Raw genomic sequence first — 13,391 nt, forward strand, 5'->3', positions numbered from 1 at the left:
GGTATACAAAGTGCCAACAAACATGAAAAAATGCTTAACATCACTAATTATCAGGAAAATTTAAATCAAACCCACAGTGCACTATCACCTCACTCCTGCAAGAATGGCCATAATCAAAAAATCAAAAAATAATAAATGTTGGAGTGGATGTGATGAAAAGGGAATACTTTCACACTGTTGGTGGGAATGTAAACTAGTACAACCACTATGGAAAAACAGTACGGAGATTCCTTAAGGAACTAAAAGTACATCTACCATTTGATCCAGCAATCCCACTCCTGGGTATCAACCCAGAGGAAAAGGAGTCATTTAAAAAAAATACTTGTACATGCACGTTTACAGCAGCACAATTCACAATTGTAAAAATATGGAACCAGCCCAAATGCCCATCAATGAGTGGATGAAGAAAATGTTGTAAATACATATAGATATATACCATGAAATACTACTCAGCCATAAAAAGGAATGAAATAATGGCATTTCACAGCAACCTGGATGGAATTGGAGACTATTATTCTAAGTGAAGTAACTTAGGAATGGAAAACCAAACATCATTATGTTCTCACTCGTAAGTGGGAGCTAAACTATGAGAATGCAAAGGGAGAAGAATGATACAATGAACTTTGGGAACTTGGGGGGAAAGGGAGGGAGGGGGTGAGGGATAAAAAGACTACACATAAGGTACAGTATACATTCCTTATGTGATGGGTACACCAAAATCTCAGAAATCATCACTAAAGAACTTACTCATGTAATCAAAACACCATCTGTTCCCCAAAATCCTTTTGAAATAAACAAAAAACTTAAAAAAAAAAGTTGCAGCAGAGATGGAACATTGATTACTAACAGGGGTACTGACCCAATCAGCAAATAAAGAGTAATTTAACATATTATATATGAATGTGTACATATACATGCATTTATGTATATATACACACACACACGCACAAACATACACACACATATCCTAGCTTTGTCCACTTGAGAGGGTCTAAAAGCAATGATATCCCAATATCAATAAGCACACCAGATGCCCAGATGTTATCTGCAAAATCCTATTTTCTGCTAAAAAGAACCAAGGCTTTTTATATAAATGTCTGATTCTAGGGCTGGGGAAGAGAAAATACAAGATGATCTGGAACCCAAGAGAACAGAAAACATGTCCACACAAAGACTTATACACAAATGTTGATAACAGCATTATTCATAATAACCAAAAGTGTAAACCAATGAAATCTCCATCAAATGGTGAATGGATAGGCAAAATGTGGTGTATGCACATGGAATAAATAAATATATTTATTTATTCCATGTGCATACATTAACAGACAGTCCCCATGTTACAATGGTTCAACTTACAATTTTCAACTTTATGATGCTGCAAAAGCAGTACGCATTCAGTATGCTCCTCAACTTATGACAGACTTACCTCCAGATATGCCCATTGTAAACTGAAAATATCAAAAACACACTTTCAACTTACGGTATTTTCAAAGTTACAATGGGTTTAACAGGACATAACCCCCTTGTAAGTCATGGAGCATCTGTACTGATTCATAATACTGCACAGATGAACCTTAAAAGCAGTACGCTGGGTGAAGGAAGACAGACACAAAAGGTCACATTTGGTATGATTCTAATTAAATGTCTAAAACAACAAGTACATAGAGGTCCATAGAGACAGAAAGTAAGTTAGTAGTGGCAAGGGGCTGGGAAGAAGAGGGAATGGGAACTGCTAATGGGTACAGGGCTACATTTTAAAGTGATAAAAATGTTCTGGAATTAGCAGTGATGGTTGCACAACTTTGTGAATACATTAACAAACTAGTGAATTGTACTTTAAAAGGTTGAATATTGTATGGTATGAGAATTACAACTTAGTTTATTTAATTATCCTCCCCCCAAAAAAAGTTAAACCTGGAATATCTTGCACCAGAAAGCAAGGAAGTATTCAAAGAAGGACAGAAGCCGGGCCCCGTGGCTCACGCCTGTAATCCCAGCACTTTGGAAGGCTGAGGCAGGTGGATCACAAGGTCAAAAAATCAAGACCATCCTGGCCAACATAGTGAAACCCTGTCTCTACTAAAAATAAAAAAGTTAGCTGGGTGTGGTGGTATATGTCTGTAGTCCCAGCTACTCAGGAGGCTGAGGCTGCAGTGAGCCAAGATCACGTCACTGCACTCCAACCTGGTGACAGAGTGAGACTCCGTCTCAAAAAAAAAAAAAAGAATGACAGAGATATGGCAAAAACATAGAAGCCAGCCTATAGTAAGTTCTCACTGGCTAAACTGGGGACACTTTGAATATCAAAACAGATAATAATGAACTAGAATCCACTGAATAAAGCAAGAAATCAGAGTCCAAGCAAATATATAAAAATAGTATGCTGATTTAAAATATGTCCAGGCTGCCCATGGTGGCTCATGCTTCTAACTCCTTCTAACTTCAACACCTTAGGTGGTGAAGGTGCAAGGATCACTTGAGGCCAGGAGTTTAAGACCAGCCTGGGTAACATAGCAAGACACCCTCTCTACAAAAATAATAAAAATAAAAATAAACAAATAAAATCTGTCCACAAATTCTTTGACACTCCTTTCAAAACATGGAGCCTAATTCTCTTGTTCTTTAGTGTGGACTGGATTAGTGGTTTGATTGTAAGCAACAGAATATGGTAGAAATTACAATGTACAACTTTGAAGGCTAGGTCTTACAGGACACTGTGGCTTCAGCCTTCTCTCAGTGCTTGCTCTGGGAAAAGTTAGCTGCCATGTTGTGAGAACATTCAGGCAGCCCTATGGAGAAGTCCATAAGGCTAGGGCTGAGACCTCCTAACAGCCACAAGGAACTGTAATCTCCAGCCAACAGCTGTGCAAGTAAGCCTTGTGGGGAAGTAGACTCTCCAGACTCATGTCTGATTGACTGCAACTACATAAAAAACTCCAAGCCAGAACCACCCACCGAAGCAGCTCCCAGATTTCCAACCCTCAGAAATTGTGTGAAATAATGTTTGCTCTTCTAAGCCTCTAAGTATTGGAGGTAATTTGTTACACATCAATAAATAACTAACATACATAGTTCCAAATGTCTTCCCCAAGAATACCTAATTACAAAAGGAAAAACAACTTATCAGTGGAGAAACTTGGAGGACACCATGTTAATCAAGTGATCAAAATGAACATCATCAATAATGAGGCAAGCTCAACTTGTGTGCCACCTCCTGACAGATGCAGAGCCTCAATCTAATCAGAAGTAAATACCAGATAATCCTAAACTGAGGAGTTTCTGCAAAATAACTGTCCTGTAATCTACAAGAATATCAGGGTCATGAAAGTGACAGACTAAAGAACTATTCTAGATTCCAAACTAGACATTATTATAATAACTGGTAACATTTGAACGGGTCTTAGTATTAGATGATATTAACTGATCAATGTTGATTTTACCAATTTTGATGGTTACATTGTATACCTGTTTGTAGGAAATAGACTCTAAAGTATTAAGGGATGATAGGGCACCAGGTCTCCATTTTACTACCAAATGGTTCAGGAAAAAAGTCTTCTGTATTGTACTTGCCACTTTTCTGTTGGTTTGTAAAAAATAATCAAAGGAAAAATGAAAAAGGCCTACATGAAAACATCTGATCAACTGACTTTAATAGTGGGATTCCTTTAACGCACCAAGTTGCAAATTATTGTCTTTCAAATATATTAATATATTATTAGCAAAGGGCACAAATAGAAGATAGGAAGTATAGTTACAAGATAAATCATTCTTTGAAAGCTTTGTATTATACTGATAATATGTTATCAAAGTAGTTTTTTTTGGGGGGGAGGCAAGTTTTTAATATTCAGGAAACTTATCTCCAGCTCTAACTAAAAAACATTAGTAGTGTGCACCAAATTAACTACAGTACAGGATTACTGAAATGAAGGTCTGTAAGGAAATCGCTGGATCTTTTTTTTTTTTTTTTTTAGTACCACATTTATATTCCCATTCTGGAGTACCATGCCTTTATATTATGCTCTCACCATTAAAACAGCCATGCCTTGGGAAAATAATTAGGAATCAACTTTTAAGAAATAAATAATGGTTTCAACCTTTTGAGAAAAATATAGTATGTTATTATAATCTGAAACCTAAACCCAAAGGAAACTAACATGTGTCAAATAGCATGAGATATATTTTATGGGGTGATAGGCTTTCTCAATCTCTGAAACACAGAAACAGCCATAACTGTTGTCTATTCAGCCAATGTGATAGAAAGCCAAAATAACTTGTTTCTCAAGTCACAACAGGGAGCAGGGGAGAGAAGCAGATGGTGAGAGGTGATAACTGATGTGTCTCTCATTGTACTAGGAATCAATAGCAAATATCATCAGGTAAAATGTCTCTGACTGTAAGGCAAGAAAATGTCCATTTCTTTCAACAGAAAACTGCCCTTCAATTCTAATGTCACCTCAAAAACAGAATGAGAAAACTATTTCTCTCTATCAAGAAAGCTGAAATCAAAAGCATGGTCCATGGAATAGACCTTGACCTAGTGAAAGGAGCCCCTATACTCAACTGTATCTCTGCCACTCAAATTCAAATGCCTTTCTAGGTCTCTCTGCTCTCAAGCTCAGTCTTGGTATAAATATATCACCTTCAATATAACTGTTAAACTTTCATTCACACTAATAAATGTGAAATATAAGTTCTATCGACACAAAACAAAGCACACTGTCCCAAATAAAGTATTAATCTAATCATTAGCTATCAAACACTTGACATAATACTATCACCGTGTGAGATTATTTGTCAAAATTTGGTTTTCTTATCTCTTGGGAAACAACTTGTCCCACTCTTAAAACAATATTATGTAATTCACATCCAGGAGAAGAGACACATGCTAATCAAAGGTGTTAGTGATGGGGGAATTAACTACAGGTTGGGCATCTCTAATGTGAGAATCTGCAATCCAAAATGATCCCAAATCCAAAAGGTCTTGAGCATTGACATGATGCCACAAGTGGAAAATTCCACACATGACCTCATGATGAGTCAAAGTCAAAATGCAATCAAAATTTTGTTTCATGCACAAAATCATTAAAAATATTTTTAAAAAGTATGTTCAGGCTATGTATATAAGGTGTATATGAAGCGTAAGTGACTCGTGTTTAGACTTGAGCCCATCCCCAAGATATCTCATTATGTATACGCAAAAATCCCCAAATTTAAAAAAGTCCAAAATACAAAATACTTCTGATCCTAAGCATTTCACATATGGCATATGCAACCTGTACCACAAAAGCTAAGATAATCAGTAACAAACAAAGAAGCGTAAGTCTCATACCCAGAAGTTCAAAATTAAAAATGTCTGATAATTAAACTCTGTATTAATTTATGCCACTTCAGCAAATTATTCCTTAATGAATCAAGTATTAAAAGGAGAAATAGTATACATTCCTCTCAGTGCATTTTTTCTATAATATTTATTCATTTATTTTGGGGACACTCCCTCTTTTCATCCTAACAATGCTATAACATATAATTTTTTAAGAAAATTAATTTGTTTTAAAAGTCACATTTATTATTTAGTATATTCTCAGGAGTTATGGGTAAGAAAAGTAAAATAAAAAAATCACATTTATAATTTACGTACAGCAAAATTTACCCTTACCAAAGATCTAGAATAGTTCCATCACCTCACAAAATCCCTGCAGCCCTTATGTAGTAGATTTCTTCCTTTAGCCCCAGGTAACCACTGATCTGATTTCTGTCCCTCTAGTTTTGTCTTTTTCAGAATATCATATAAATGAAATCATTCAGCAAGTATTTTCAAATATCTGGAGTCTTTCACTTAGCATAATGCTTTTGGAAGTCTTCCATATTGTTGCATATATTAACTGTTCCTTTTTTTTTTTTTTTTTTTTACTGCTGAGTAGTATTCCATGTGCATTCATGTATTACGTTTTGTCTGTCCGTTTATCAGTTGATGGACACTTTGGTTGTATACAGTTTTATACCACTATGAATAAAGCTGCTATATAAACATTTGCGTACAGGTTTTCACATAGACATGCTTTCATTTTTATTTTGACATGTTTTCATTTTTATTGAGTAAATATCTAGAACTACAATGACAGTAGTGTGCTAGGAGCAACATACAAAGCTAACTAATCTTTTTGTTTTTTTAAAAACTAACCAATCTTTGAAGTAGTATTCCATGTAGTTTACAAGTCATCAAAAAAAACAAAGATTGGGCAGATGCGGTGGCTCACACCTGTAATCCCAGCACTTTGGGAGGCCAAGGCAGGTGGATCACTTGAGGTCAGGAGTTTGAGACCAGCCTGGCCAACATGGTCAAACAGCGTCTCTAGTGAAAATACAAAAATTGGCCAGACGTGGTGGTGTGCACCTGTAGGCCCAGCTACTTGGGTGGCTGAGGCAGAAGAATTGCTTGAACCTGGGAAGCGAAGGTTTCAGTGAGCTGAGACTGCAGTGCTGCACTCTAGCCTGGGCAACAGAGTTTTTTTCTGTCTCAAAAAAAAAAAAAAGAAAAAAAGATCCCATCAAAAAAATCCATTTTATGTCTTTCACGACTTTTTGAGCATTTGGTAATTGCAGTGGTTTTTCAAGCTGGCCTATACATCAGAACCACCTGGGGAGCTAGAACTTGGCACCAATCCAAAGATTAAGCTGCTCTGGGTAAAGGCACAAACATTACTTTTTCTTTTTCCTCTATTTCTTTTTTAAATGCTAACAGTATCACTTTTTTATTTTTTCATTTTTCATGTTGACATTTTTCAAACATACAAAAAAATAAAAACAATAGTGTAAGAGACATCAAGATACATATCACTTAGATTTAATGATTCATAATATTTGCCATTTTATGTCATCTATTTTTTCTTACTGAAGTATTTTAAAATAAAAAACAAACCTCATGACATTTCACTCCCAAATAAAATACATTTTTTTTTAAAAAAGCATGTTTTCTAACATCATTACAATATAATTCTCACACCAAACCAAACAAAAAATATTTTTACATACTCTATATCCAAATTTCCCTAATTGTCAAAGCTTATAACATGTAGCCAGGGATGAACCATTGATTTATAACATGTAAAAAATAGTAACTATTTTCTTCCCATTTTTTTCTACATCCTATATAAGAACATTCTTTTTTTAATATATTACCACCACCATCACAAAGCAAAAGGAAGAAAAGTCAGTTAACAAAATTTTTTATTCTTTACCTGAAAAGATCCACCTCATGAACAGTAGGTAAAATAATAGATATATTTGTGTCAGCCTGAGAGATAAAAAGGAAAAATAATAGAGAAGATATCACCAAAATTCAGGAAATTCAAAGTATATCTATCTCATGATCAATAAGCCATGTTACTCTATCTAACTTTTAAGATTCTCTTCCTTTAGAAGCAGCCAGAGAGGGAATGGGTCTTATCAATCTTCCCTAATATAGCAGTAGATCAAGAATACACAGATACTTTGGATAAAAAATTAATCCCAGGCTCATGCCTGTAATCCCAGCACTTTGGAAAGCCAAGAGGGAAGATGGCTTGACGCCAAGAGTTCGAGATCAGCCTAGGCAACAGAGCAAAATGCCATCTCTACAAAAAAATATTAAAAATTAGCCAGGTATGGTGGCATGCACCTATAGTCCTAGCTACTTAGGAGGCTGAGGTGGGAGAATCACTTCAGCCCAGGAATTAGAGGCTGCAGTGACCTATGATCATGCCACTGTACTCCAGCCTAGGTGACAGAGGGAGACCTCGTACTTGTTTTAAAAAAAAATTAATCTAATAGTCAACATTAGATTAATTCGCAACTGTATGAAATACTACTATTAATACTGGTTGATATGTGACAGAAATATTAGTTTTCCTACGGCTGTTTTTTATTCAATTCAAAGAACAAAGTACAACAAAAAAATTTATACCAGTTAAAAACACCAGTTAAAATATTTCAAATGAAAACTTCAACCCCACCCATGAACAGATGGTGCTTTTGGAAAAATAGGTCAATTGTAACTACAGAATCCTTTTAACAGAGTCTCCTAAAATCGGAAGTCTGCTGGTCACTCTCCTAAGATAAGAAGTTTTTCCAGAATCAAAGCTTGTTGAGAAAAAATTCACTTTCCCCTTTTCCTCACAATTAAAATATAACTTCTGACTTCTCCGGTGTCTACTGGAGAAATAACAAGAAAAAACACCCTAAGAAACATTAGAGAATATATTTGCAATTCATTAAAAATTATTTAATGTGATATTTCAGTAATATTCAGAAATATGTAATAAACTCAAGAAACTGCATTTGCTAGTTTAAAAAGTCTGTTAAAGAGACTATATGTGCTGGATCATTCTACCACAGTACCACACTACCTGCTGAGTAAACTGCACTATTTGAGTTGTCCCAGGCTTGTCATGACATGTGGGAATCCGTACCTTAAAGAAAGAGAAGAAATTATTTTTGGCTACAAAAGAATTGGGGATGAGAAGTACTGCTAAAAAGGTATGGTCAGTAATGCCAAAAAAGCTACAAAAACAAAATATTTATGTCAGAGTTAAAAACTAAGGTCATACTTATTTTAGTCACAGCAAAAAGTAAGTAAATCAAGGTCTCCATACCCACATATACACAGAAATCACCTACTTCCTGAGAAGCAAGTATGTTGAAAAACAGAAAAAGGACATCAGCTTCATACTGCTTCCTGTTTATTGTTCCAATCTTTGCTTCATTAATATACACACACCCAAACACACCCTCTCAAGCTTGCCAAACTTTTGGATAAATCTCACAGGAAACAATGAGAACACTCAACAAAGAGCTATCAGTATTACTTTTGATGATTTCCCAGGGAAAAACACAATACAGATCCTATAAAAATGAGCACACGTACAGAGAGAACATAGTCTTAAGTCCTACTCGATAGTGAAATGCAAAGCACTTAAGGTACACTCATACAAAGTCTCAGAGGAAAATGCTAATTCATTTAAAAGAAATATCTAACAGAGAACAATACGCTGGGATGAACATGTCTGGTCCTGACATCTCATGTTAAGAACATCATTTAGAACTAGGAACCAATAGCTTTCCCAATTTCTCTTAATTTTTATTAATTCATAATCAATTCTACTAAGTGATCTGTTTCTGCATATCACTCATCTCTGGAGGCACTGGTAGGGCCATAGAGCTGCAGAACTCTAGAAGGTAGCACTTACATGTACATGTATTACATTCAAATGACACTCTTCTGCAAACTCTACAGGATGCCATGGGATCAGAGGTGCCTGAAGCTGTGTGACTAGTGGTTCTAGGAAGCAAAATGAATTGCAGTATCTCTGTAATGCCACACATCAATGACAAACAAGTGAAAGCAATAACATGATTAACATTAAGAGAAGGTTAAAAAGCAAAGCCCATGTGGGAGCTTCCTAGAGAGTTCTTTTTTTTTTTTTTTTTTTGAGACAGGGTCTCAATTTTGTCATGCGGGATGGAGTGCAGTGATGCAAACATGGCTCACTGCAGCCTCAACTTCCCAGCCTCAAGCAATATCCCGAGTGTCTAGGACTACAGGTGTGTACCACCATATCCCGCTAACTTTTGTATTTTTTGTAGAGACAAGGTTTTACCATGTTGCCCAGGCTGGTCTTGAACTCCTGGGCTCAAGTAATCCACCCACTTTCGGCCTCCCAAAGTGCTGGGATCACAGGTATGAGCCACCACGCCTGTCCAAAAGTTATTTTAAAAGATCACAATTAGCCTGGGAAACATAGTGAGATCCTGTCTACAAAAAATTTAAAAATTAGCCAGGCGTGGTGGTGCATGTCTATAGTCCTGGCTACTTGCGGGGCTGAAGTGGGAAGATCGCTTGATCCCGGAAAGTTGAGGCTGTAGTGAGCTGTGATCATGCCACTGTACTACAGCCTGGGTGACAGCACAAGATCCTGTCTCAAAAAAAATAAAAATAAAATAAAAAGGAGACAATTAAGATAGGAGATATTACCTTCATTACCACCCCCATGATAGGCAGGTGTAATGTTTTCCCTGGCACTGGAGCAGGCCATTGATCAACATCATTACAAGCTGAAAAATATAACAAAATATTTCCTTAGAATAAGTGAAAATATCAAGTATTAAAAATGAGAGATTAGAAATTAGAACACTACTTTCCATATAGCAGAAAAAATATACTGGGAAGAATTAAAGATAAAAGACAAAAGAAAAGTTAAAGTGATGAAAACATTTTACATTTCACTCAGAAATACTCATATGTTCTAGGATATAAACTGGTTAATACAGTTTTTGAAAGCAATAAACTAAGTACTTTTTTTTAAGATGAAGTCTTGCTCTGTTGCCAGGCTGGAGTGCAGTGGCACAATCTCAGCTCACTGCAACCTCTGCCTCCCAGGTTCAAGCTATTCCCTTGCCTCAGGCTCCCAAGTAGGTGGGACTACAGGCACGCACCACCATGCCTAGCTAGTTTTTTGTATTTTTTTTTTGAGATGGGGTTTCACCATGTTGGCCAGGATGGTCTTGATCTCCTGACCTTGTGATCCGCCCAAACTGCTGGGATTACATGCATGAGCCACCACACCCGGCCTAAACTAAGTTATCGTTGTTGTTGTTGAGACAGAATCTTGCTCTGTCACCCAGGCTGGAGTGCAATGGTGGGATCTCGGCTCACTGCAACCTCCACGTCCTGGGTCCAAGCAATTCTCCTGCCTCAGCCTCCTGAGTAGCTGGGATCACAGGCGTCCACCACCACACCCAGCTAATTTTCGTATTTTCAGTAGAGACAGGGTTTCACCACATTGGCCAGGCTGGTCTCAAACTCCTGACCTCAGGTATCTATCCACCTCAGCCTCCCAAAGTGCTGGGATTACAGGCGTGAGCCACAGCGCCGGGCCCTAAACTAATTATTATAGGGAGTTTTCGTATTCATTTATTACTACTAATTAGCTACAAAAGCACATCAACAGGCAAAGGCCTTCCATCTGTTGCAAGTGACATAAGGATTTTTGTTCAATAGTACTCTGAATATTAAAACTGTCAACTCGGTATTCATTTATTATTATCTTAATAATAATAGGCACCATCAAAGCAGTTAGAGGAGATAATAAAAGACAGTTTTGGTACAGATGCCAGACAAATCGTTTTATATCTTTCTCCTATCATATATTCCTTAAATTCCTACCTCAACTTTTATAAATTTTTATAAATCAACTTCATTTTTATCACTCAATTTCAGTAAAAATTTTAAAACTCCTTCATAAAGGTACTCAACTCACACAATGTTAAACTTACCTGCTTCCAAATAAGGTTCACTCTTTTCAAAATACTCTGGTGCTATCTGTCTGAGCACAGTGTGAAAAAAATGAATATAAGGTAGTTTGCTGATCAAAACCAAGGACTGAGGAAAAAAAAAAGAAACAATGTTTTAAAAGTTGCTTTGCCATTCGCTTCTTACACAAGCAATTACTAACAAGCTAAATTCAGCAAAAAGTGTGGATTTTAAAATAAAAAAGGTTTTACAGTGGATAGTTAAAAGGATAAAACCATAGCTGCAAAATATAAAAAGTTTAACTTTACTACTACACTTTAAGAGCATAAAGGCATGTTAACAGATGTTCTTGCTCTTCAAAAAAAATTTTCTATAAACAAACTAATGTCTTCCCAGTTTCCAAGGAAGAAAAAGAAAAAAAGAAAAAAACAACAACAAAAAACAACTAATGCCATGAGTAACTTCGAAAGCCTAGCTGCTGTTATCCTTACAATAGCAATATCAAGAATTAGCCGGGAGAGGAGACCAGAGGCCGAACTTGGGTTCTGACAAGATGGCTGGGCTGCCCCACAGGATCATCAAGGAAACCCAGCGTTTGCTGGCAGAACCAGTTCCTGGCATCAAAGCAGAACCAGATGAGAGCAACACCCATTATTTTCATGTGGTCATTGCTGGCCCTCAGGATTCCCCCTTTGAGGGAGTGACTTTTAAACTTGAACTATTCCTTCCAGAATAATACCCAATGGCAGCCCTAAAGTACATTTCATGACCAAAATTCATCATCCTAATGTAGACAAGTTGGGAAGAATATGTTTAGATATTTTGAAAGATAAGTGGTCCCCAGCACTGCAGATCCGCACAGTTCTGCTATCGATCCAGGCCTTGTTAACTGCTCCTAATCTAGATGATCCAATGATGTAGCAAATGATGTAGCGAAGCAGTGGAAGACCAATGAAGCCCAAGCCATAGAAACAGCTGGAGCATGGACTAGGCTATATGCTAAGAATAATATTTAAATTGATCCGATCATCAAGTGTGCATCACTTCTCCTGTTCTGCCAAGACTTCTTCCTTTTTGTTTGCATTTAATGGACACAGTCTTAGAAACATTATAGAATAAAAAAGCCCAGACATCTTCAGTCCTTTGGTGATTAAATGCACATTAGCAAATCTATGTCTTGTCCTGATTCACTGTCCTAAAGCATGAGCAGAGGCTAGAAGTATCATCTGGATTATTGTGAAAGGTTTAAAAGCAATGGCCCCTTACTGCTTTTACTCATTTCCCCCATCCTGGTTTAAGTGCACTGTGAATGAAGGTAGTTGTCAGGTTAGCTACAGGGGTGTGGGTGTTTTTCTTTATTTTTTTGAGGGGGGAGGTAGTTTTATTTTAATTTTATGGGCTCCTTTCCCCCTTTTATGGTGATCTAACTGCATTGGTTAAAAGCAGCTAACCAGTTATTCAGAATATGCTCTCTAGTCAAGTCTAACTTTATTTAGATGCTGTAGATGGACAAGCTTGATTGAACCAAAATGGGAACATTAAACAAACATCACAGCCCTCACTAATAACATTGTGACTTTGCTGTCAAGTGTAGATTCCCCGCTTCAAAAAAAAGCTTGTGGCCATTTTGTATGGCTTGTCTGGAAACTTCTGTAAATCTTATGCTTTAGTAAAATATTTTTTGTTATTCTACACACACACACACACACACACACACACAAACACACACACACACACACACACACACACAGAATTAGCCATATGAACTTTTTCCATTAAAGAAAGAGCAGGCTGGGCGTGGTGGCTCACACTGTAATCCCAGCACTTTGGGAGGCCAAGGTGGGCAGATCACCTAGGTCAAGAGTTCAAGACCAGCCTGACCAACATAGAGAAACCCTGTCTCTACTAAACATAAAATTATCCTGGTGTGCTGGTACATGCCTGTAATCCCAGCTACTTGGGAGGCTGAGGTAGGAGAACTGCTTGAACCCAGGAGTCAGAAGCTGCAGTGAACCAAGATCGCGCCTCTCCAGCCTGGGCAACGATAGCAAAACTCCGTCTCAAAAAAAAAAAAAGAGCAAATTTTGATACTCTTCCAAAA

The 13,391-nt window shown here is 37.0% G+C and overlaps 1 protein-coding gene and 1 pseudogene across 6 annotated transcripts in view; one reads left to right on the forward strand and one right to left on the reverse strand.

Moving 5' to 3' along the window:
- The window catches only part of DENND6A (DENN domain containing 6A), a 141,108-nt gene that overhangs the window by 23,298 nt on the left and 104,419 nt on the right, over window positions 1-13,391 (reverse strand). For all 6 annotated transcript variants that reach the window (XM_012462775.3, XM_064367225.1, XM_064367224.1 and 3 more), the window contains 4 exons: window positions 11,314-11,419; window positions 10,013-10,092; window positions 8,388-8,450; window positions 7,242-7,297 (listed from right to left, as the gene is read on the reverse strand). In XM_012462775.3, coding sequence (XP_012318198.2) covers window positions 7,242-7,297; window positions 8,388-8,450; window positions 10,013-10,092; window positions 11,314-11,419 — 305 coding nt within the window. The remainder of the gene's footprint in view (window positions 1-7,241; window positions 7,298-8,387; window positions 8,451-10,012; window positions 10,093-11,313; window positions 11,420-13,391) is intronic.
- Window positions 11,330-12,502, forward strand: LOC105724305 (ubiquitin-conjugating enzyme E2 N-like; annotated as a pseudogene).

Source organism: Aotus nancymaae, unplaced genomic scaffold (assembly GCF_030222135.1).
Source record: "Aotus nancymaae isolate 86718 unplaced genomic scaffold, 86718_ANA_hifiasm-v0.15.2.pri h1tg000067l, whole genome shotgun sequence".
NCBI classification, from domain to species: Eukaryota; Metazoa; Chordata; class Mammalia; order Primates; family Aotidae; genus Aotus; species Aotus nancymaae.